The following is a 26,260-nucleotide window of genomic DNA, read 5'->3' as shown; positions in this document are numbered from 1 at the left end:
GATCTGCTCAGAACGTAAACGTGACAAGAACATCCATCCGCTTGGTCCCATATAAAAACAACTGCCTCAGTGTAGGAATGTTTTATAAGCTGACAGGAAAAAGTGCCTCTGTACAGGCAGCTATTTTCGGTATGTGTCCAAGTGGAAGGATGCTCTTGTTACATGCACCAGCCTGGACAGATCTGTGGTGGTGTACATGGTGGCTCACGCGACAAGGACTGTGCCTTGAAGCCCCTATATTGTATTGCAGGGACCAGCACAGAGGCGCAGTCAGGAACAGTGTTCAGGTTACCGCTCAGGACAGAAGACAAAGCAAGGAAGACCAAAATCAGACAGCCAGCAGCGACCATGGAGGAAGTGAACGACCTTCTGCAAGACTTTCGGTCAACCATGGGCGAGTGTCTTCTCTTCCTGAACAACGTCAAGAAGATCGGAGTGTACACGGTAAAGGCAGACGGAACAGTTGAACTGGACTACGAAACGCACCTCAGTACAGACGAGAACAACACCGAAAGACAGCAAGAGTTCTACGAACACGTGAAGCAGGAATCCAAAAAGCTGAACAAGAAACGTTCCTCAATTGGACTTATGGACTTCTCATCCAAAGAGGTTGCTGTACGCTGCCGAGTTTCTCACGGTGACAAGTCAACAGAGGACTGGTTGGTTGTTCACAGGTTTGGTTTGTCCAACACGGAGACTTCGCCTGCAGCACTACAGTATGCAGATTTAGTGAAGGAACATAAGTTGCTCCCTCTAGGAGGAGTTGCTCTCTGCCTGTCCCTCAAAGCTGACAATGGTGGAAGACCCTCGTCATCTGTGACTGAAGAGTTCTCCACCTCCAAAGTAGCCCGCAGAGAGGGTAGCATCGGCACGACAGCACACAGCAGAAGACGCGCTCAAAAGGAAAGGGAAGAATCCGCATCTTCTCCCGGTGAAAGAAACCAGAGAAAGTTTCAGGCCTTCTGCATGCTGCCAATACCAGTCACCACAGGCCTGCCAGTGCACGTTAACGGTCGCTTTGCGCTGGATCACGAGACACGACGTAACATCGACATCCGGCCTGAACACAAACTGACGTCATGGAACCAGCTGCTGGCTCACAGCGTCATCGTACCTGCTTACGTCACTGCTCTTCACGAGGTCAGGCGGTTGTGCTTTTCTAGAGAAGAGTCTTCGTTAAGCACAGCTAGTGCACAGACATACAGTGAAACACAATCACAGAAACATGGCAGTCTCTTGGACTGCAAGGACTTGCAGAACAAACTTAGACATTACTGTGACTTTTTCCCAGATGTCGAGATGGAAGTAGATCAGTTTTGGAAGTGTTTGATGACATCGTTCTACAAGCTGCTCGCTGAGAGGGAAGCTGACGTGTTCCCTGTGGTGCGAACAGATCGGAATCGCCTACTATGGGTACCGGCTGTTAAATCTGAGGGTTTCCCGGGGTACTTTTGGGGTCATTCTTCTGCTCGTTTGGGGCTGAAACAAGTACTGATGAATTTAAACATGAACATTATTGAAAGTCCTTTCAAACTCCACGATGCATTCATCAATAGTTCAGTGCAGAGTGTTAAAGCTGTGGATGATGAAACAGTGGTTGACTTTCTGCAGTCCTGTCACAGAGATGATTCAGACACAGACAGCTGCAACCTGAAACACCTTCCTAAACCTGTCGAGGACACGGGTTTCAAAACTGCAGAAGGTGTCTATGAAGTATTCAAATTTATAGAAAAAGAAGATCGAGACCTGGAAGGACTTCCTCTCAGCTTAAGGATGACAGAACAGCTGCATTTCTTCACTCCTCACAATCCTACAATTGTGTCTAAATTCTTCGACCTACTGCCAGGGTCCAGTGGCCTTTTCCTACACAGCAAGTTGATATCGTGTGTAATCCTGAGTGAAGAGAGCCCTCTCCCCGAGTACCTGAAGCTCTTTGATCTTGCTGTTCTGGCCCAGCAGCTGCCATTCACTTTGCACGAATCCATGGTGAGCAGTGGCCTAACCCAATCGTTGGATGAATTATCCTCCAAACACAAAGACTTCTGCTTGGATAAATGGATCAGACGTCTCTGGTGTTTTCTCGATGGGCTTGAGAAAAACGAGCAAGGTGAAGATATTGAACTTCTTCAGGAGTGGTGTCTCATTCCGGCAGTGAAAGACGAAACAGTCTTCCTTTTTTCTGTTAGAGACAGAAACCATGTTGTCTATATTCCTGCACAAATAACTCAGCAAAGATCGACAGAAGAAATGTGCCATAATGAACACATCAACAGATGTCTCGACAAACTTCCGTTATTCAAACTGGACATGAGACTTGTTTCTTGCACACATATAGCTACTAAAACTGTGGCGTCAGTCAACAAGCCTTCATACCTGATCACAGCTCTCACCAATGTACAGGAGCACAACTTGAACAGCAGTGAAGCTGAGGCTATTCTGGATTTCTTTTGCCGAACAGCGGACTGCCAAAGTCTTGTTTCCAGTATACGAATGTTACCATTCTTTGAGAGACCGGACGGTTCTTTCGCAGCGGTGGGAAATAAGAACAGTCTGCTCTGCCTACCTGATGGCATTCCTCACGATGGTCTGAATGAATGGTCCAACAATAGAGGCATCTCCCTGGTCAAAAGAAATAGTCAGCTAGAAAAAAGTTTTAAAAAGTTGGAGATTGCATCTCCTAACAGAGTAGAGTTCTACTGTGAACAGCTATTGCCGACACTGTCGTCTCTTGCGATAAAGGCCATTCCCAGACACATGAAGTACATCAAAGACTCCCTCAACTATAAAGACGGCACACCTCTACTCAACACCTTGCGTCAGACATCGTTCATCAAGGGGACGGATGGAACTCTCTCCACTGCCTCACAGTTCTTCAGCCCCTACTGCAAGGTATTCAAGGTGATGATGTCACAGGAACGGTTCCCTCCCCCTCCATACAATGACTACCAGTGGAAGTCGTTCTTGGAGCGTGTTGGTATGGTCAATGAGGTGTCAGAAAACTGGTTTCTCACCTTTGTCAGACAGGTTGCAGAAGCAGGAAAAACACCTGTGTCCTCTAAGGTAAAGCAGCAGTCTGGGGAACTAGCAAAGTGCCTCAAAACGTCTACTAAGCTCCGAGGTGAAGAATTTCTGAAACAGTTGGAGGGTATCAAGTTTCTTGTGCCACTGTCACACAATGACCTGCTTCAGTCCATCCACCCGTCGTTCCACCCTCCCACACCACTGATATCATTCTCTGAAGGCATGTCACCTGACCAGCAGTACCTAGGATGGACCAGCTCGTGCTTCTTGTCTCAAAACGCGGATCCTTCACGCTTCGATTACTGGGAACGTTACATGCATGAGTGGGTTGGATTCAGCCCACAACCCTGTGTAGACCTGGTTGTGAGACATGTGAAGAACGTGTGTCAGTCACTCAGCACGAAAGTCAAGGGTGACACATCTGTCCTGGACGAATTTGACGACCAGAAGCTAACTCTTCTGGAGAATATTATAGAGACTATCTACATATATTTAGAGCAATATCATAGCGATACGCTTAAGCACCTGCAAAACGTTGCTGTCATATTTGATAGAACAAATAAAGCCATGTTCTCTCCAGATCAAGTTGTCATCAAACTTCTCCCTGATCAGACTGTAGAGGGTTTTGTGACCGGTGCTCCAGAAAAGCTGGGGAAATATTTTGACCTGTTCCGTAGACTTGGAGTGCGTGAAACAGTCACTCTGGATCACTATGCCATGGCTTTGGAGAGGCTACACCGCATGTCTCCTGGAGGGGTTTTGAACCCCAATGACTTAAAACTGGTTGCTGCTGCTGTTCACAACTTATTCAGTCTTTTGACAACCCGAGGTATAAATGAAAAACGTTCACTGTCAAGACCTCAACTTTTCCTTCCAGGAGAAGAAATCAGCATGCTGACAACGGAACCTATTTCACAAGTAAGACTGATTGACTCGCGAGAGCTGATCCTGGAGGTCAACAACAGCCAACAGAGGCGATTGAAGAAGCCTATCAAAGAGCTCTCTGTGTTTACAAACTTCGATCGACTTGAGTTAGATGGCCATCATCTATATGAGGAAGTGGCTTTACTCACAGAGCCGTACAGAATGAAAGAGTGGCACGAAGTTGTGAGAGAGATGCCGATGGAGTCATGCACAACTCTGGCGAGAGAAGACCCCGAAACATGTCTTGTTGCTGACCTACTGAGGTCAGCAGATTTTGCAGTCGTGGTCAAGCGCCTAGCGCACCACGTGCGGGCCAAGAAGAAACAAAAGTTCAAAGATGAGAAGAAGATAGAAGATTCGTTGAAAGAGATCAATGTTCTCAAAGTCACTGACCTGAAAACGGTACTTTTCTACAATGGACAGGAGCTGCAGGACACACAGGAAAAGAAAGATTTCTTTGTAGTGCGGGAAGCAGAAGCTTGTAACTCCTCCAGCTACGGATCAGTGACAAAGGTGTCTTTGTATATCAACCACGCTCAACTAGTCGACATAGCAAAGAACAGACAGCTCGGGTTGTTCGTGCGCAAAGCTGTTGAGTGGGCAGTAGGTTATGAATTGCCACCAGTGCTTGACGTTTGCTTGTCAGAACCTTTATCGCAGGCCCAAAAGATTATGGATGAAGAAGATATAATACCTTACGAACTAAAGCAGTCCGTTCAGCCCGTGATCAGGAGCACCGTTTTCCCTCCCCCTGGGTCCTTTGTTCCTGAGGACATGCACTTTCAGCTGGACCAGGACGTGTACGAGTTCAAGCCGTCAGAGTACGTGGCCCACGAGCTGCACGACCCCATCCTGGACACCCAGGGCAGTGATACAGACGACACTGAGTGTGATGACACAGATGGCACTCAGTGGGAGGATACAGATGCCACTCAGGGCCAAAACACAGAAAGCGCCAAGCCAGTCTACATCTTCGCCAAGGTTATAAAGGTTAAGGAACCTGACACTGTTGCCAGTGATGTCAGAACAAGGCTGCTGCTGCTTCGCTACGTCATAGACGTTGGCGAGGACGAGAAGCCAAAAGAGGTACGTTTACTTTGAACAGATAACAGCGATACAGCATTACAACTGTGGTCTATTTATGACTTTCCGGGACTACGATGTTGAAAAATAGGGATAAAATCATGTACAAAATTCGGTACAGCAAACGCTACCCGAAATCACACCTGTACGGCGTGTATGACCTTGAGAGCTTCAGTCAACGCTTGAATTTTGCAGTGGTAACATCCGGTTTGCGCTCTCAGAGCTTCGCATATTTGTCAAGAAGGATCGAGCAGAAAAAATACACGACTTGGCAGGGATTCGAACTCAAGGCCTCGGGGCCTCGAAATGTCGGGGCCGATGTCTTAACCGCTAGGCCACTCCACCAGTGTTGTCAAAGATTTTTAAAAAAAAGAAGATAATTTTATATCATTCTACGCTTGAATTACCATTCATGCTTTGCAAAAATGTAAAAATTGCCATTAAAATTTGCCTTTATTTGCAAACATGTTTCACGCAATCGCAGTACATGTTTACACCGTCATGCTGCACGACATTCGCGCCATGCAAATAGCTGCGATATCTCTATTTACAACATGCAAAAAAAATGACAAGAACAGTAATTGAATCTCTCCAAAGCTCTGTGCAGTTGAAAACAGACATATAAGAAATAGTTATACATGTATTCACTTCTGAACAATTAATGGGTGGATAGAGATATAAATCATGCTGCATCGAGAATAACATAACATGAATTCATTTCAATGTTTTTCCTTCTGATTCTTAATTGGCGCAGTAGCCTAGTGGTTAGGACATGAGACACAAAGTCTCGAGGTCGAGAGTTCGAATCTTCACCGGGGCGTTTATTTTTTCCTCTTGAAGATAAAATAGGATCAGACTTGAAAGAGCAAACTGGATGTTATCCCTGCAAAATTCAAGCGTTGACTGAAGCTCTCAAGGTCATATACGCCGTATAGGTGGGGTTTCGGGTAGCGTTAGCTGTACAGAATTCAGTACATGATTGTATCCCTATTTTTCAACCTCATAGCCCCAGAAAGTCATAAATAGACCACAGCTTTAAGGGCTTTCTTGTTATAGACAATTGATACTGGATTATTAAAAGTGCGATGACATGTCTCAAGTTCATTAAGATGTTTGCCAGCTTACTGTGTACTGGGTGCATGAATGGTTATCAGTCATTGCCAAATAGAATCATGCAGTATGCTTGTTAAGTAGTTACGTCTCTGTACAACATGATAATTAAGATGTTTAAAACTGATGGGCTTGTTCTCCATGTTTATGTTAAATCACGCTTGATTTGTCATTTCGATTAAGTTTTTGACGGTTCTAACTTCTTAACAATAGCCTTTCCAGTGGAGTGGGTTTTTCCTCTCTCTCCCTCTCTCCCTCTCTCTCTCTCTCTCTCTCTCTCTCTCTCTCTCTCTCTCTCTCTCTCTCTCTCTCTCTCTCTCTCTCTCTCTCTCTGCTTTATCAGAGAATTTCAGATACGGCAAGAAGCTCTTTATTGTACCTATTAACTGATAGTAGTCGTCATGCTGGCAGAATTCTTTACTATTTCTGACCAACTTCTGACTTATCAGAACCATACTTTTATTTCATAAGCACTAACATAATATTTCAAGGCGCCAAAATGATTCACCAAGATTGCTCTGTGTACAGGTGGAAGCCAGTGAGCTGTACAAGTTCATCAGACGAACTCCCACATCCGTCGCTCCTTTCACTGGAGTCACGACCCCGACCTCTGCCGCCTTCAGCCAGCCCGGGGCCAGCGACGACCTGAAAGCGGTGCTGAAAGACATTCGACGTCAGCTGCGGGATATATGGCGTTCAATGCCGGAAGACAAACGCCGTAAGCGAGTCGTCAAGCGTCTGTACCTCAAGTGGCATCCGGACAAGAACCCGGACAGAAAAGAGTTTTGCACCAAGGTTATGCAGGCAATACTGTATTACGTGTCGCTGCTAGATGACGGTAAGGAGCTCACATCAGATGATGAAGATGTTGTTGACAGTCGAGACTTTTCGGACTATGACAGTCGAGGTTCCACAGGCAACTACAGCGGAGGCAACTACAGTGGAGGCAACTACAGTGGAGGCAACTATCAAGGGGGCGGCTATAGGCGGCGTGGCTCAAGACGAAGAGGTTTTAGGTATGGCGGCCGTAGCGGAAGCGGTTACGGTGCTTTCTTCGATAACCTATACACAAGGGCCCAGACTCACAGCAGCTCGAGTAGAAACTTCAGCTCCAGCGACAGGCACGACACGTACGACTTCTGGGGACCTTCCGCTAGTAACCGCTCCAACCCCCAGCCCGAGGAGGGAAAGCGGTGGCTGCGACAGGCAGAGAAAGACGTGGAGGCGGCCAGAGAGACGCTACAGCGAGACAATGCTGGCTTCAACTGGGTGTGCTACCTGGCTCATCAGGTAGGCTGTTTAGGTGCCAGGTGTCGGTTACCATTGACTTTTACCCTGTCCAGGGAGCGAGGTTTTTTAATTCATATATATATACGATGTTTCTGAATGTTTCAAAATGATTTCTGTGTGTGGTCACAGCTGAAATATTTTAAGTCATCATTAAATGAAACTCCCATTACATTTCAGGGATGGCCAGATCTCAAAATTTTAACACGCCAGCCGGGCGAGTAACTTCAAGAAAGGCGCTAGCCCGCCCAAAATGTCGCTGGACCGGCAGCTGCCACTGTTTCTACATATGCAGTGTGTATAATACTTTGAAGCCGTATAGTACAGAAGTGTTGCATTTGACCCGAATTTGTATTGGCCAGCCGGGCGCGTTGCCAGGCAGTTTCTACTAGCCCGGCGGATTTTTTACTCGCCCCTGGCGATCAGGTGAATGATTTGGCCATCCCTGCATTTGGTCAAAATAGACTTAGTATTGTATTCTAGTATCCTGGGAATTGAAAGGGAAGTCGGGTTGTATGTGTATATGTGGGTGCGTGCATGCGTGCACTTCAATCCCTATAAAACTACTTGACAGATATTTTAAAATGTCCTATTTAAACATTTATTCTTCCAGACCATATCCCCAGAATTTGTTTAGGGAAAAATGCATTTGATTGTGTCATATCTGTCTCAAAGAAAAGGTGACGACCACATTTTTTAATCAAATTCTTTGACATTTTGGTCAAACATTCTTTGATCCGGTCCGGTCTACGGGATGGTATTTCCACTGGAAAGCTTAAAAATAAATTTGTTAATTACAAGCTTAAAATTGCTAAACAAATGTGTGTGTGTGTCTGTGTCTGTGTCTGTGTCTGTGTCTGTGTCTGTGCTACTATTTGCATTATTCTTTTTTATTTCTTTTTATTTTGTTTTGCTTTAGAATGTAAACTCAAATCATGCTTTCTTTGCAGGCGGCGGAGAAAGCGATGAAAGCAGTGCTGTATTGCCGAGACGCGGGCCATAATGTGAGGAAAAGCCACAGCATCTGCTCCATCGCCAGCTGTGTGCAGGATGATACGATACAGAGCGCTGTGTCCACGCTGGACGGCATCGTTGGTTTTCACACTCGCATGCGCTATCCGGGATTTAGCAATGACTACCCCAAGATTCCATTTGAAGTGTACGACAAAAACGCCGCCACAGAAAGCTGCAGTTGCGCTGAACGAATTGTTGAGAGAGCTGGGCAACTGGTGAGACTTTCAAAGATAAAATGCGCCTCAGAGTATTGTTGAAGTAACAATTTATTTTTGTTTTGTGTGTGTCGCAGATGAGTATTATATACTGTTCAAAAAAAGAAACGCATAGTTGCTACTTGCCAAATGTTTTATTTTTCGAAAAAATTAACAGAAAATCCAATATTTAGATTATTTGTTTGAAATTTGGTATGGACACAGTTGAATGCACACACAGTTCATTTGCATCTTCAAATCAATCAGTCAATCAATACGATTGGGTGCCGAGGCTGTCAAGTCAGTAGGGGGTGTGACTGCCTTGAGCAGCAACAACTGCCCGGCACCTTCTGGGCATGGACTGGATCAGATGCCGGATATCTTGCTGTGGGATGGTGTCCCACTCCTCCTGAAGTGCCTGCAATAGATCGCGGTGATTTGCCGGCGCTTCTTCTCGCCTGCGCACACGTCTGCACAATTCATCCCAGAGATGTTCTATCGGGTTCATGTCTGGCGACATGGATGACCAGGGAAGCACCTGGACATGGTGGTCGGTGAGGAACTGGGTGGTGAGTCGTGCTGTGTGCGGGCGAGCGTTGTCCTGCTGGAATATGGCATCCTGGTCAGCCAGAAGAGGAAGGGCGTGTGGGCGCAGAATTTCCTCCACGTATCGCTTGGCAGTTATGCGCCCTTGGACGTGCACCAGGGTGCTCCTTCCAGCGGTATTGATCGCCCCCCACACCATGACGCCTCCACCACCATGAACGGGTGCCTCATCCACACAGTTGGGCGCGTAACGTTCGTTTACTCTCCGGTAGACCCTCCTCCGACCATCATGTCGCTGGAGCAGGAAGTAGGACTCGTCGCTGAACCACACGTGTCTCCAGTGATTCCGGACGGTCCAGCGAAGGTGCTGGTTGCCCCACTGCACTCGGTTCTGGCGATGGCGGCGGGTGAGGACAGCTCCTCTGTGAGGTCTGCGAGCTCTCAAACCAGCTTCATGCAGGCGGTTCCGCACGGTCTGGTCCGATAATCGGTGTGGCCCGGGGAGAGCCTGGACAGAAGATGAGGCCGACAGGAAACGATTCCGGAGGTGGCGGAGCCGTATGAAGCGGTCGTGAGCAGCAGTTGTCGCCCTTGGTCTTCCCGCTCGTGGCAAGTCAGCAACGGAGCCAGTGGCTTGAAACCTGACCCACAGTCTACTGATGGTGCTCTGGGACACGTGGAAGTGCCTGGCGATTGCACTTTGACTTTGGCCTGCTTGTAAACGACCCAATGCAATTTGGCGGTCTTCTCTGCTCAATCGGGCCATCTTTCGTCGCTGAATTGTCGTCTGATTTCTTTGTGGCGAACAATCCGCTTTTATGGGTTTTGGAAGACATGGTGAGAGCTCAATATTCCCCGAGTTTCACGAGATTACACTGAAGCATGACGAGTGGTCATGCCAAATGAGCAATTTTGACATTGTAGCCACTGATAACGCATGCGTCACGTGCAGAGCTCACTTGTGGCAATGGACGAAAGGTCGACGACCAGATAAACATTTTCTGCAGTTTGGTGGATAACCTTGTAGCCATATAACTAAATTAACCAAATATTACAAGCAATGCGTTTCTTTTTTTGAACAGTATATATTACAGTTAATCTGTGAAACCAGGGAATACGTGTATTAACTAGGTAATACATGAATTAACTGACGGAAAAAACCCAGTTATTTCATGTATTACCTAAAATAGTTTAGTTAATACACGTATTCCCTAGTTTCACAGATTAACTGTAACATTATACACAGTTAAAATATTCACTCAACGATCCCACAGATGGCTTAACATACCATTAGTGTTGCCAGCCAAACGCAGTTTGTTCAGTTTGCATTTCCCGCCAAAATGTGATTAACATTTTCCTTCTATCACATTCCAGGGCTACATCCTGTGTGGGACATACCTTAATGGAACCAATTTCGTTGTTTTACAATTTTCTGACGTAATCAAACACAATTCCTTGAGGCAATATAACAGCGATAAAAACAAATCTTGCTCGCTCACGATGGCATTTGACGTAATTAGTTCGTATGATCGGGTACTTTTGCCTCGTTTAATTACTTAGGCTTTTTTTCCGTTAACATACTAAGATAATGATAGAAATTAACTCCTTGCACAATTATAGTGTTGGACTTCTTACCATCTTGAAAGTCAGTGAAACTTTTCTAAATGGGTAGACGCCTGAAGCTTTGAAAGGGGGGAAGGGGTGAGTAGTGATGTGTGTGTGTGTGTGTGTGTGTGTGTGTGTGTGTGTGTGGTGAAAGAGAGAGGGGCTAGTAACGTGGAGGAGGAGGGGCAACAAAGTTGTGTTTTTTTTTATTCCAGATGGAAAGAAGCAAATATTCATTTTTTATTTGTAGCCTGAAAATTTGTTAAAGGCACAGTAAGCCTGCCGTAAACCATCACAGATACTGTCAGGCTTTTACACACTTTCATTTAAACACTCACCGCTTGAGAACATCTAGGTGCCCTCCGTAAAGAGCGAGCAATTTTCAAAGAATTTATTTTTGTCTGGTTTATCTTACCCCTGAGCCATCGTGAACCCCTGTGATCCAGTTTCCCTTTTTCACAATGTAGTCGTCAGTTAGTAATTTGAATTCGACTCGATGTGAGCTTATCTCCAATAGCACGTTATTATGTACCTCTGACTATGCACGAAACAAACGGCTGTGGTTCACAAGAACTCTAGCGATGGCTTTTGACTGTTCAGAGGAACTGGCGATAGGCATAAACCGTCGTCTGCTACGACAACCACGACCTTGCGTGACCCTGCTTCCGGGCTTTTCTTTTTTCAAACTTTCAAAACTTCGAATTGTACTGATCTTGTCTTGATGAAAAAAGAATTCTGTTATAATTTAAAAATGTTTGTGTAACAAGCTGTCAAATTATTATTTAGATTTTAAAAGTTAGGTCTAGCGCCAAAACGCACCACGGTCCGATTGTCTCTGAGACAATCCGCAAAATTAATTCTTTAAAAATTGCTCGCTCTTTACGTAGGGCACCTAGGATGTTACCGTTTGGTGAGCGTTCAAATGGAAGTGTGTTTGTACTGTGTGTAAAAGCCCGACAGTATCGGTGATGGTTTACGGGAGGCTTACTGTGCCTTTAATTACAAGCTAAATAATGGTTTTAAGGTTGGTTGTTGGGTTTTTGAGTCACTTGAGAAAAAGTGACTCTATGTAATCGGTCAGTGTTAGTCTGTCCGGCCGGCCGGCCAGCCGGCCGGCCGTCCGTAGACACCACCTTAACGTTGGACTTTTCTCGGAAACTATCAAAGCGATCGGGCTCATATTTTGTTTAGTCGTGACCTCCAATGACCTCTACACTTTAACGATGGTTTCGTTGACCTTTGACCTTTTTCAAGGTCACAGGTCAGCGTCAAAGGAAAAATTAGACATTTTATATCTTTGACAAAGTTCATCGGATGTGATTGAAACTTTGTAGGATTATTCTTTACATCAAAGTATTTACATCTGTAGCCTTTTACGAACGTTATCAGAAAAACAAGGGAGATAACTAGCCTTTTCTGTTCGGCAACACACAACTTAACGTTGGGCTTTTCTCGGAAACTATAAAAGTGACCGGGCTCAAATTTTATGTGAACGTGACTCCCAGTGACCTCTACACTTTGACGTCTGCTTTGGTGACCTTTGACCTTTTTCAAGGTCACAGGTATGTTCTTCAGGTATGCATTGTGTTGTGAATAGCAATTTCTTCCTGTCCATCTGATGCCTCATATAATATTCAGAACTGCGAAAGTCACTCGATCGAGCGTTTGCTCTTCTTGTTCTTGGTATCTTTAAGCTATTTAGCTATTCGGATTTGAAGAAAGCTGGTAATATTGTAGGAGAAAATGAACATTATTAATAAGATGTATAATTAATACATATATCAGTGTTCCACACCCTCGACATATATGGACATATCACACTAGTCTTCTTGGGAAGAAAAGAACAGTGTATTCATTTATTCTGCCGAAAAGAATGAGGGGTTTACATTGCAGAAAATAAATAATTGAACAGCTTTGGGTTTTTTTTAGTGGGGGGGGGGGGGGTGCACAAGGTGGGAAAGTACATCTAATTCCCGTAACTGTAAAACGTTCGTGTGTGAAAATCAATCCCCATTTTCTCCTTTACAGTTTCGCGAATACAGACCTCCACCACCACCACCGTCACGTCCACCATCGCCGCCACGACTTACACAACAACCGGGTCCTTCTCAACGCTCAATCGGCGGCAACTACAACCCGAGTTTGCCGTCATCATCGTCTTCAAGCGGTAGTCCTGCTGCTGCAATTCAAAGTAAGTGTCACGGTCCAGGGCTAATTTGCACGAAAAAGTTACCAGCTGGGTGAAAACCAGCCGCGAGTTCGAAGTGGTTGAAATTACAAACCAGCCTCAAAATCAAACAATCCGACTTCGCGGCTGGTTCCCATCCGGTTGGTAATTGTATCATGCGTATCGGCACTGGTAGCTCAGTTGGTAAGAGCACTGGATTTATGATCCTCGGGTCGAATCCAGGCCGGGGCTGTTAGGGGTCAACGTTTTATAACAGAGACGGTACCCATGCCCAACAACCGTGTCGCAGTCTCTGCACATCAAAGACCGCGGTCGTTCTGACAGAAAACATAATGCCTGATTACGCTTAAACAAGCACACACCTTGTTAACACGACTCTTGTTGCTGCTAGCTTTTATCTAGGAGGAAGAGGTAAGAATTTTACAGCAATGGGAGATTGAGAATAACGTAATAAGAACGAAAACAAAAGCCAGGAGCATTTACAAGCATTTGGGTGGGCAGAGAATGTTCTTCGAAGGCATGTTGTTTTGTATTGTGATTAATGTTTCAAGGCAAACAATAGAGAGCTTACACTTGGGTGTTTTTCTCTCTCACAAAATCTACTAATGTAGAGAGGGGAAGAGAGAGATATATATAGAGACAGACAGAGAGACAAGGAGATAGATAAGATACCATAAGATATTTTTCTTTTTATTCTTTCTTTTCTTTCTTTCTTTATTTGGTGTTTAACGTCGTTTTCAACCGTTCAAGGTTATATCGCGACGGGTTCTTTTTATTCACCAGCGTCATAATGTTAGCATCAGCTATAATGTGACCAGCAGGAAAGTGGCATACTATAATGTACAAAGCAAAACGTTGACAGTACATTAAGTACTCAGAAAGTAAAATTGTAATATGAATCAAATAAACTCAGCAAACATTCTAATTTGATGCAACAGAATTGAATTGAACTTTTGTTTTCGAGGGTGACAGTAACGTTGAGGGTAAGTCAATAACAGGAAGAAATAAAAGTTAAATTAACTACAGTAACAGAGAGAGAGAGAGTCAGAGAGAGAAGAGTGCGTTTAAAACGTCTAGTTGCTGTGTTTTTTTGTGTGTGGTCTGTTTTGTTTTTAGCGAAACACTAATGTGTTTTTTTCTTGGTTTTTTGAGTCACTTGAGAAAATGTGACTCTATGTAATCGGTCAGTGTTAGTCTGTCCGGCCGGCCGTCCGGCCGGCCGTCCGGCCGGCCGTCCGTAGACACCACCTTAACGTTGGACTTTTCTCGGAAACTATCAAAGCGATCGGGCTCATATTTTGTTTAGTCGTGACCTCCAATGACCTCTACACTTTAACGATGGTTTCGTTGACCTTTGACCTTTTTCAAGGTCACAGGTCAGCGTCAAAGGAAAAATTAGACATTTTATATCTTTGACAAAGTTCATCGGATGTGATTGAAACTTTGTAGGATTATTCTTTACATCAAAGTATTTACATCTGTAGCCTTTTACGAACGTTATCAGAAAAACAAGGGAGATAACTAGCCTTTTCTGTTCGGCAACACACAACTTAACGTTGGGCTTTTCTCGGAAACTATAAAAGTGACCGGGCTCAAATTTTATGTGAACGTGACTCATTGTGTTGTGAATAGCAATTTCTTCCTGTCCATCTGATGCCTCATATAATATTCAGAACTGCGAAAGTGACTCGATCGAGCGTTTGCTCTTCTTGTGTTTCTAGGTCCCCAACGCAAGGCCCTACCACCACCACAGTAATTAGCTCTACCACCACCACGAGTTTATCAGGGTGTAAATTGTAAACAAAATGTTTAGTGTCAAGGATTGAAATTTGTTTATTGTGGTTGTCTATTGATGTGTTGATAGACACGAGCCTGTGTTGGTGCATGCCTCTAGTTTAAACAGTGGTTTATATTTCATTCGTGTTTTTTGCATTCGTATGTGGGTTTCCTATTCGCTTTTGTTTTTAACATCTTGTATACATCAAAAGAGCACACGTTGAACTTGTGGATGCGTTCCTTTGAGTGAAGTGACATACTAAGTTGGTGTTGCCTAAAATAATATGCCAAGAGATGCAAGGATGATATGTATTTTGTACTGTTTAACATGTGACATTTCATTTTTTCAAGACTGTTGGACATTTGCAAGACAGTTGGAAAATTGAAGCTTTTATTATACCTTTCCTTTCAATTTGGAGAATATTTTATTTCATAAAGATTCTACTTGCTTGATAACTTGTTTGCATATTTGTTAAAGAATTTTTTCTTGCCATGTTGTCGTATTACTGGTTTGTACCCCCCCCCCCCCCCCCCCCTCCCCCCTCACCCACAAGCCTAAATCAGATCAGTTGTAAATAGCCATGGACATAAATTATTGTTTGAAATTTTCTTTTCTTTTTCATGCTTACTTTTGAGTGCCGTGCCTCTGTTTGTGTTGTTGCCTTGTCATCTTCAGGTGACTTATGCGTAAGTGTATATGAATATGCTTGAGCTTTTAATGCGAAAGATTGTGTATGATTGCGCCTTGAGTCGCCTTGTGGTGAGATATGTGCGCGTTATAAATTCTCGTATTATTATTGTCGGTTATTTCTTAATTTCTGATGTAAGAATATATTGTACATACATGAACAGCATGTTTGTGCTTTCAAATACCTGATACGATGCTGTCGGGAATGATCCAAATGCTATTGACTCTTCAGGTTTGTAATTATTGTAATGTTATAACAATTTCCTGAAATAAGAAGAAGGAACAAAACTTGTTATTTTCTCTCCTTTGAAAACCGTTACGTGTCATTTTCTGCATGGTAGTCTCTTCAGAGGCAAGTTTCAATTTTTACCAACAGGAGTAAAGTAAAATTAAAAACACCTGAGCTTGTATTAAAGCTCTGGTGGACCAGGTTATCCTACTTCTTTAACTTTATTGTAGTATCAGTATTGTAACACTACAGTGAGGATAAAGGAGTAAGATACGTGATCGACCAGCGCTTTAACACAAGCTACTTGATCATGGAATGGTGTGACAGACAGCATGTCTCTTTTTGTTTTATTTGTATATTTATCCTTGCATTGTAGAACAAAATGTATGCAACAAATTTGATTCCTTCAACGTTTTCTTTTGTAAATAACCTGTATTTATTCGAGATGATATTCCTACTTCTTATTGTAAGAGCCGGTGTACATGTACATAAAACTAAAGATATTTAATCACGCGATGGCAATGTTCAGTGCTTCAGAATGCTTTAGTTTTTTCTCAATATTTTGCTTGAATTAGTGAAGGAGTTAAAACAGAAAGCTGTACGACGCTACTTTTAGTTGAAGAAATGCGCGCTACTGATACTTTGGACGCTCTCTGTTGCCCTCATGCGATGGTGGAAATACCTAATTCATATATCACAAGAAAATCCACACGTTTGTATTGGATGAGACGAAAAACCGAGGTCCCTTCGTGTACACTACATTGGGGGTGCACGTTAAAGATCCCACGATTGACAAAAGGGTCTTTCCTGGCAAAATTGTATTGGCATAGCTAAAAATGTCCACCAAATACCCGTGTGACTTGGAATAATAGGCCGTGAAAAGTAGGATATGCGCCGAAATGGCTGCGATCTGCTGGCCGATGTGAATGCGTGATGTATTGTGTAAAAAAATAGAAGATTCCTTTGATTTCATTCGTTTCTGAACGCCTAGCACATTGAGTACTCAAGTGATCCGATTCAGGATTGAGAAAAATATCATTGACCGAAAGATTTCCCGGACTCTTGCTTACATGAGGATTACTGGTGTATAGGTCGTTAATCACTGTGAAATGGAGGATCTGTGTAAGGGTCGTTTCTTTTTTTTGAACATGTACTGTCATGTGATCGTTATTTCTATTTTTCATTTTCTTTTTGGTTGATCGATGTCGTTAATTGGGTGGGTGTTAATTGGGTGGGTGTTAATTGGGTGGGTGTTAATGGGTGGGTGTTTTTGTTCTTTTTTTTTATTTGATTGCATGTTTTGCAAAAACACTACTTTGTGTGTATAGTGGAGTAACAAAGTTTTCCAAAGAACATTTGGAGGTGTATTTTGTTTGATACAAATACATGTTTTGCCTGAATCCTGTTCTTGTTGAGTTACTGTTTATTTATGTTACATGCTCTTAAATATCTTATTAAGTTGTTGTACTTTTGACAATAACCATGCATATTTGAGATTGAAACTGTTGATTTGTGTGGTATACGCTGCCGGCTCTGAGAGGAAAGTTCCCTGATGAAAATTGGCGGTTCACTGTTATGTAAAAACTATAATGTGAAAGTAAAGAGAACTAAGAATGGCGTTTAATGTCACGTTTTAGTGTGTGTGAAGCTTTGACAATTAGGGCTGTGTTCTGGTTTTGTAAAAGTAGAAATGCCAGCATTCACATTTTCTTAATGGAAAAATAAAAAAAATGTGATGCCCCTATCCCTGTACATTTGTGTGTGATGTTTTCTTGCGGGAATTGGGTTGTTATCGGTTTTTTTATTGTTGCTTTAATCATAGAATATGTATACTCATCCATTTTGCTAATTTGGTAGTTTGATTGAAACCTTTTTTCTTGGTTACTCATATACAGCAGATGCACTACACTTACATTTTTCACTGTTGTGATACAAGAATTGTTATGTGTGCATGGAGTGGGGTGCTTAATCATGTTAAATACTGATGGGTCGTAACAATTGTACAGTATGCTCAAGTGTTGTGATTATGATATGCTTTCAGCATGAGCAAAAGTATATAGTTCTGTACAAATTAAATCAAAATATTTATTGCACTGTTGAAGTAACAGCTCAAAGCCAATTTTATATCATTCAACATCTTACTTCATCTGAATACGTTTTGCAAGATGAATGTAACATTAAATGGTAAGTTGATGTTTTTTCTGATATGTTTGGTGGATATTTATTGTGCCTATGGGAATTTATTGAGAATGTTTGCTGCCTGGAAACATATGTAAACAAAAAAATGTTTAATCAGTGCCATGTTGTCTTCTCCGAAGTATCTAGTGTAGTTTGTAGTTCCATTGGAGTCTACATTTATGTCATGTCCAGGCTTTGTGTATATATCAAAAGTGTGTGTATATCTACCACATGTTTTAAGATATTAGTTTTCATGCATGTTAAATGTACCTGTTTGTCTTACCCCTTACAGAAAAAAAGGCCCTGTGGCGAGCCTCGCAGCGAGGTCGCAGCGAGCCTCGCTGCGAGGTCGCTGCGAGGCCGTAATTTACCATGCAAATTAAGTTTGCTGCGACTAAGTCGCAGCTAGCTGCGATGTAGTTATATATCCTTATATGGAGATCCCACCCGCGAGCTTGATGTGATGAGGTCGCGGCTAGCTGCGATGTTCCCTGCGAGCTTGCCGCGACCTAGCAGCAGCTAGCCGCGATGTCCTGGACCCCTTACTGTGAGCTTGCCGCGACCAGGTCACAGCTAGCTGCGACCAGGTCACAGCTAGCCGCGACCAGGTCACAGCTAGCCGCGATGTTCCTGGGATCATGCTGCGGCTTGCCGTGATCTAGTCGCAGCTAGCTGTGATGTAGTCGCAGCTAGCTGTGATCTAGTCGCAGTTAGCTGCGATCTAGTCGTGGCAAGCCGCGATGAATTATTATAAACCCAAGCAGGTTACAGCTAGCCGCGACCAGGTCGCAGCTAGCCGCGGTAACCCGGACCTGTTCCTGATAGTCACAGCTATATACCGCGATTAGGTCGCAGCTAGCCGCGATTACCTCGCAGCTAGCCGCGATTACCCGGACCTATATGTGGTAGTCACAGCTATATATCCGCGACCATGTCACAGCTATAGCTAGCAACGACCAGGGTGAGCCGGGATATCCCTGGCCTGTCCTCCAAATTCTTACCACGTACAAGCTTTCCTTGAGCCAGCTGCAGCTACCTGTGCAGTTGTCACGGTTTACTGCGATGTCCATGAAATCATCAAGCAACGACCTTCAAATTTCCTAGCAAGTGAGCTGCAACCTAGTGATGAGTGATAACTTACTGCAGTTATGCAGGAGGAAATGCTTTACCAAACCCTGAACATTGTTTAGATGGTTTAAAGTCCCAGTTAAAATATACCTAAACCCTCCCAGAAAAATGCTGCAACCAGCTTGTGGGTGCATGCAAATCCTTTCGCACTGACAGGCCATTGTGCTACATACATTCTAAATTGACTAGAGACAGAAGCAGTTCAACACATGCAGACGCATATTCTCAAATGTAAAACAAACAATTGGTTTAAATTCAAATTATTTAATAAAAGCTCATTTGGCATAAATTCAGATTAAATAGAGCAAGCTGTATCCTGCGATCAGGACGAACAAGTTCATCAGAGTTCACAATTTGTTGCCGAAATACAAGATCGCCAGCACTAGCAATCGCTCATGCTGTTTTTTTTACCAATGTCACATGGGTTTAGCTAAAGGTCTCGTGAGTTATTTTTTGTTTAAACATAAACAGCTGCTTAACCTTTTTCCAAAGTTAATTGCAATACACCCTAAAAGTAAAAGTGTAGAGCTAAATAAAAAAAAGTTTGGTACTGAATATCAGCGATATAGTTATTATGAAAAACTATATTTCGAAAATGAAATCAAGACAGTACATTACAGGCTAACCAGTACATAATATGTTGCATACCTACCAAGTAGTGTATGCACTCTCCAAGAAGTTCTCCCCTTCTTAACCCAAGGTGGCTGAGTGCATCAGAAACAAAATCAACAGAGATGAGATTCTTCCGCTTTTTCGCGGAATTCTGCTCAAAAGTTGATCCCCAGGACCGTTTTCCTGAATCGTCCAGATCCCTTGAGAAAAAAAAAAGGGGGGGGGGTAGAGGTTGATTATCAAAAATCTGACCTGCCAATGACTGAATCTCCCAAAAGACCAGACCGGTTTTTGATTGTCCGGACCGACAATACCTCCGACAAAAAAATCTCCGCCGAGCTCAAAACCAAAAATCTACGAAATGAACTTTAGACCCGTGTACGAACTGTCCATTTGGGAACAAGTTTCTCCTCATCATCAGTGTCTTCATCGCGGAAGTTCCTAAATGGGCTGATTTAGTTGTTGACTTTAGCCACTTTAGCAAGATGGCGTTGTCAATGCGATTGTTGGCAGAAACAGAACATGCTTTAGCTTCTGAGATTGATAAAGGGCTAAAGAACAAATGGGTTTGGGCGTGGAAAGACGAAATTATAACTACCGAAGTGAAGGGACGAAAACTGTCCATCCGTCTCGGAGATTCGGTTCAAAAGTTGAATGTTCGGGGAAGGCACAATGCACGTGGTGTAATAAAGTACTGGGCTACAAATAGAGGGGCAAGAGCGTGTTGAAAGACCATTTGACCACATATTTGTCCTTGTGTGCACACTTGTGTTTGTCAGTCTGTGAGTGTGATGTTATTTTCAGTGACTGTTGTTTATTTGTGAGATTCATTCTAGAAATGCATGAACAATGCCCAAAGTTCTAATCAAAATATTCTGCTGCTAAGACTCATTTCTGAGCAATTTTTTGTTATGTAAATGCTAAAAACGCATCAGCTTCAGCCCCCTGACTCCCACACAGGGCGTTGCCCCTGGACCCCAAACTTCCTTTACCCTCTTATGTCAAAATTTGGGAATCTCATCTCTGAATCAAGATCTCTGACAACCTGAAGAAATGCTGTTGTTCCTGTCTCCCCACTGAGGTGCTCCTTGAATTGCTTCTCCGTGCGATCAATGACACCACCAATCCGATCCACAGGAAAGGTAACTTCTGGGAAGAGCTTCTCAAACCAGGAGTGGACCTGAAAAAAAGTCAATATCAGTCTGTGTTCCAAAAGACCAGTGCATGAACTATGCTGCAGTATAGTAAAAGGGAGAGCCAAAGAAATAAATTAAAATTATCAATGTCTATTATTATTTTGTAATTAATTTTAGTGGATAAAGAAAAGACGCAAAGGATTGCTAGCCTGTTTATAAATACATAAGCATATCTATAAGACAAAAAAGAGTTGTGATCAACCGAGTACTTACCACTGAAGAGGGCTTGCCACTTTGCCTCTGTAACTGCAGCAAAACCTTGTTTGTCAGGTCGGTGGATTTGGAGGTCTGCCACGGCCAGAGGCAAGAAAATAGTTAGCAAGTTGTTGGTGCATGTGTGTCATCTGGAGAAAAGAACAAAAAGTAAGTTATAACAATAACATCAAACACTATACTTCTGCAGAAAGAAAAACACCATTCAAACTCAAAGAAGAAAAGTCAGTTATTTCATTTTCAATAAATGAAAAAGCAGCTACCAGTATTTTATAAAAAATATATCTGTAATATCTGTTTTCTCACACGAAATAAGTCGACATACATGTGCGAAACATTGCGAGTCCGCAAAACGTTCTCAGAGTCAGCTGGTGAATTCTACTTTTGGTTTCCACTCAGCTGGTGCAAGAAAAGAAGAAGTTACGTGACCAGAATAAAATCAGTTTTTGAACAATATGCAATGTTTTCATTTCGTAGATGCACCAGAAATATTTTTTTTATAAATCTTTAGATACATTGTCAATGATTATTTTCGTTATTAGATTCTATTGGGTCATTTCGTACATCCGCCATTAAAAACATTCAATCAATACTTTAATATGTCTAAACTTACCGAACAGAACATCTTGAATCGATGTGCCGGACGAAAACAATGCTTGGGTTGAATTTGTTGAGTCGGTAATCGCGGCTTGAGCCACCGGGCGCCATTTTCAAAACTGCAGGCAAAGCTATTCGAGCCTCGTTTTGGGCGTCTTGCTCGGAGGACACATGTCGGACTGACTTCATTTTTTGCTTGTTTAAAGAAAAATTCGAGCTGAATCGAATGGTGTATTTCATTTGGCAGTGTAATAAAGTTGTCGGTAGTTTGATTTTGAAAACTTCAACCGCAATTTTTGGTCACTTTGTTTTCCAGTTCTCAAAATATACGAAATTATAGAGCTAGCTCTGCTCTTTCAAAACACCCATTGTAGTTTCTTTGACGCGGAGCAAGAGAGCGTAAAGTACGACGACCGAACTGAAAAATGTTGCGCATCACAGCGCGCGGAGGCTGTGTGAGGCTGAACGGTACTTCAATAAAATATTCATACAAAATCACATAGTAAACACAAATTAACTAACGAAAATGGTATGTATTTTGATGTGGTATACATTTTTTATTTTATTCGGTGAATTTCTTTGCATTTTTGGCATCTTCAAGTTCAGGTGCATTTCTCTAACCTTCAGTCATCGGTTAGTGGTTCTAATAACCTTTAAAACAGCATGGTCTGGTCCTTTGAAATGGGGTGGAAAAAATCCCGATTGCGGCTAGGAGCTAAGTGATGCAAAGAAGGTTTGGGGTACCTATAAGATCACAGATTCCGCCTGTGATCAAGACCTGGGAACATAATTATTGCCGTATTAGACTATGTATTGTATGCTTGTTTGTCTAAAAATACGATCAGTATGGTTTAATGATTATAACAACTTTACAATTCTGCATTTGATCAATGGTAACCGCTTTTGTCATTACACATTGAAAGAAGCATTTGGTTTAATGTTTTGGTAAACTTTTTAATGTTGCAACGGTCAAATGTATGGAATACACCTTTTTTTTCCTGAAAATATATATATATGCCAAATTTGTTTGAGAATACTCCAAGCGCAAAACAGCTAGGGTTCCAGCTATATTTTTTAATGGAATTGTTTGATCGTCACACTGCCAGTTAAAATTTCTCTTGTTTGTTGGTGTGCAAGCTATATATAGTGCTTCCATTCGTGTGCTGTCATATATATGCTCTGAATCTGATCATTTCTGTTAAGTCTTTATAATATAGGCTGGTTGTACACTTTGAGTTTAATGGGCAATAGTAAACTCCCTAAGCTAAATGCAGTTAGCAACACATCACCATGGTACTTTCTAGCTCCCAAATTTTAAAGAAGCACAAGATAACACTTTACCTGATTTTTAAATGGAAATGCAACATGCCATATAAACGGTTGCGACCATCTTTGTGAAAATATAATACTCGAGTTTAAAGGTGTTTGTCTACATTTTTATACAGAAATCGGCATCAAATACTAAGTCTAGCTATTCCCTACAAATATCAAAAATACACTCCCCTTCGATCAGGAAGGACGAAGCCAGGGTAGCCGATTGAAAATTCATGAAAGTAATGCAGCGTAGTAGAGTACGATATCCTTATTTGGCAAATGCCAAGGGCAAAAGTCCTCTCAAATACCATGCATTTCGTGCGTTTAACAAAACATCGTGGACAGCGCTCTAATACACTGTGTCAAACTGTTGCCGTGATTGTGTGGGTGTGGCTGTCAGCATAGTGACATGAATTTGATTGGTCGATATTTATAGTTAAAACACATGCTCTCTCCACATGGAAATCAAAACATTGGAAGTGTTATACTGTACTTCTCAAAAATAAAAACTTTTTTTACATTTATTTTTATTTTGATAAAAAAATTTCCCCATGCTTCATTCATCATCTGACATAACTTTTTAGCGAAATCTAACCATAAGATTATTGAAAAAAAAGCAGAAATGTAGACGACCTTTAAGCCTTGAATTTTGCTTCAACAACATTTTGTGTGAAACTACAGAATAAAAGTCTCTGGCAGTTGGTAAACAAACAAGAATTTTGGGCTGCTGATTTATACATCCCTTTAACAGTTCTAAGAATTAATGCCAAAATACACTTTTTGCTTAAAAACAAAAGAAAATATTTACTTTGTAATATGAAACATATATATTTCATACAGTTTTTTAAAACATGAAGCAAGCTGAGTGTTATGTTTCTGAATAATATTTGCTGCCACCATGTCTCATTCTTGTGCCAAGATGGTAAGAATATTTGCAAATAGGGCCACTCAGAGAGTCAGACACAATAATCGCTCTATAAGCAGGCCCCTCCATATGATGTTGAAAAAGCCTCCATTAAGGTCGCGGCTAGCTGTGATGTTGTTCGGAAACTTACGCCAAGATCGCAGCTACCTGCGAGGCTCGCGTCAAGGTCGCAGCTACCCGCGATGTTGTTGCGAGGTTCGCGCCAATTGTCGCAGCTAACTTTGATGTTGTTGTGAGGCTCGCGCCAAGGTTGCAGCTACCTGCGATGTTGTTGCGAGGCTCGCGCCAAGGTCGCAGCTACCCGCGATGTTGGCGCGAGCCTCGCACCATGGTCGCAGCTAGCCGCGCTCTTGTCGCGAGCCTCACGCCAGGGTCACAGCTAGCCGCGATGTTGTCGCGAGGCTCGCGCCAAGGTCGCGGCTAGCCGCGATGTTGTTGCGAGGCTCGCGCCAACATCGCGGCTAGCCGTGACCAGCTGCGACTAGTTGCTGCGATGTGTTTAGATCGCTGCGACCTCGCAACGAGGTCGCAGCGAGGTCGCAGCGACTTTTCTTTTCTGTAAGGGACTGTTTTGATTACCTTGAACCATTCCACACGTCCTCATTCATTGTGTTGACATGAAATAACTTTGTGACAAACACTACCGTGCAGATACTCTGAATGTTTAATTCCGGACGTCCCCCAAACAAGATTTTATATTTTTTTAAAGAAGATAATCTGATCTTGTGCTTGTGTGTAAAAACTGATTGACTTATTTATGTGTTTTATATGTAATAACAAGACTGTGTATCATTTGTATATCTATTTATATACATGTAAATGTGTGTTGAAAACACCAAATAATCCGTAGGCTTCTTGGTGTTTTCATATTGATAAATGTATGTAAACTTCATGAATATGTTAGCAGAAATGAAATATTGTTCAAACCAGATCGAGATCTTCAACAAAATTTGAAGTAACAGATGTAAAAGGACATGACCTTTTTATAGAACCTTACTTTTACAGTGAGAGACCTTAATGTAAATAGTTTTAAACATGAAGACGGCTGTGTGAATAAACGTGTATTCGTCCCAAATAGCCATGTCGGACGAAGCGACGTTTACAAAAATTAACAACCCAAGCAAATAAAAATCTTTTATTGTTCATAAACATTATGAACATGTTAACATGTAACTGTTCATGCGTATTATAGTAACACATCTGTGTTTAACTACTACTTTGCATGCGTCTTATATCTACATATATCTCTCTGTGTTTAAATATGACTATTTATGTGTATTATATAAATATCTGTTGAAGTATTGCTGCTCATGTGTATTTTAGATTTTTTGAACATCTGTATTTAACTATAAATGATCGTGGCTATTATAATAATATGCAAAAAGGTGCAGTCTGATGGAAAATGCAGCCATGTCGGTAAGAGGTGACCTGTCTCACCTCTCAGACAAAAGATTGAGAAGGTCTCCATGCTTCTCCTTCTGCATTCATTGTCTGCAACTCCCGCTTGCATTTGGTGTTGTTTTCTTTTTGTTTTGTTTTTAGCACGAGTGTGCTTTAAAGTGTTTGTACGTTTACCCCAGCCATTTTAAAGCCTGCTTTCGGAGAATTCATGCTGGGTATTTTCGTGTTTTCTTTAACCAACCGAACACACATTGCTTACAGGATTTGTTCATGTGTACTTGGTCTTGTGCTTGTGTGTACACACAAAAGGGGAGAACTAAGGCACGACGAGCAAGAATGACAAATAATTGACGTGGGGATTGGAAGAATCGTCCCCTTTGACCAACCGGGCACAGCCGGGGTTCGAACCCCAACTGTTTCAGCTTGAAGACAGACGTCCTTACTGCGCCCGTCTGTGTCCATCCAAACATTGATCCCTAGTTGTTTTTAATCCACCTGAAATACGTCTATGGAATCGGAGGCACTGGGAAACCTCTATAGCATTATGATTGGTTTTTGTTTTCTTGCACTATGATTGTTTTTGCAGGTTAGGGGGAAGAATTTACCCGATGCTCCCCAGCATGTCGTAAGAGGCCACTAACGGATTCTGTTTCTCCTTTTGCCCTTGTTAAGTTCCTGTTTCTTGTATAGAATATAGTCAATGTTTGTAAAGATTTTAGTCAAGCAGTATGTAATAAATGTTAAGTCCTTTGTACTGGAAACTTGCATTCTCCCAGTAAGGTCATATATTGTACTACGTTGCAAGCCCTTGGAGCAATTTTTTTATTAGTGCTTTTGTGAACAAGAAACAATTAACAAGTGGCTCTATCTCATCTCCCCCCTTTCCCCGTCGCGATATAACCTTGAACGGTTGAAAACGACGTTAAACACCAAATAAATAAAGAAAGAAAGATTGTTTTTGCTTATTTGCACTATGATTGGTTTTTGCTTATTTGCACTATGATTGGTGTTTGTCCATCATCTGTGTCATA

General features: G+C 42.4%; 1 protein-coding gene and 1 long non-coding RNA gene across 2 annotated transcripts in view; one reads left to right on the top strand and one right to left on the bottom strand.

The window, feature by feature from the left end:
- The window catches only part of LOC138977299 (sacsin-like), a 75,483-nt gene extending 60,755 nt beyond the window's left edge, over nt 1-14,728 (top strand). The window contains exons 22-26 of the mRNA XM_070350200.1: nt 251-5,031; nt 6,667-7,428; nt 8,376-8,654; nt 12,813-12,975; nt 14,694-14,728. Of these exons, the coding sequence (XP_070206301.1) occupies nt 251-5,031; nt 6,667-7,428; nt 8,376-8,654; nt 12,813-12,975; nt 14,694-14,728 (6,020 nt within the window). The remainder of the gene's footprint in view (nt 1-250; nt 5,032-6,666; nt 7,429-8,375; nt 8,655-12,812; nt 12,976-14,693) is intronic.
- Nucleotides 14,729-19,873: 5,145 nt separating this feature from the next.
- LOC138976618 (uncharacterized) lies at nt 19,874-21,821 on the bottom strand. Its single transcript, XR_011459093.1, has 3 exons — nt 21,606-21,821; nt 20,993-21,123; nt 19,874-20,763 (listed from the first exon to the last, which is right to left on the bottom strand). It is a non-coding gene; the product is annotated as an uncharacterized lncRNA (long non-coding RNA).
- Between the last annotated feature and the right edge of the window lie 4,439 nt (nt 21,822-26,260).

This window comes from Littorina saxatilis, linkage group LG9 (assembly GCF_037325665.1).
Source record: "Littorina saxatilis isolate snail1 linkage group LG9, US_GU_Lsax_2.0, whole genome shotgun sequence".
NCBI lineage: Eukaryota > Metazoa > Mollusca > Gastropoda > Littorinimorpha > Littorinidae > Littorina > Littorina saxatilis.
The sequence above is the reverse complement of the archived record's forward strand: the minus strand, read 5'-3'. Positions and strand labels throughout refer to the sequence as shown.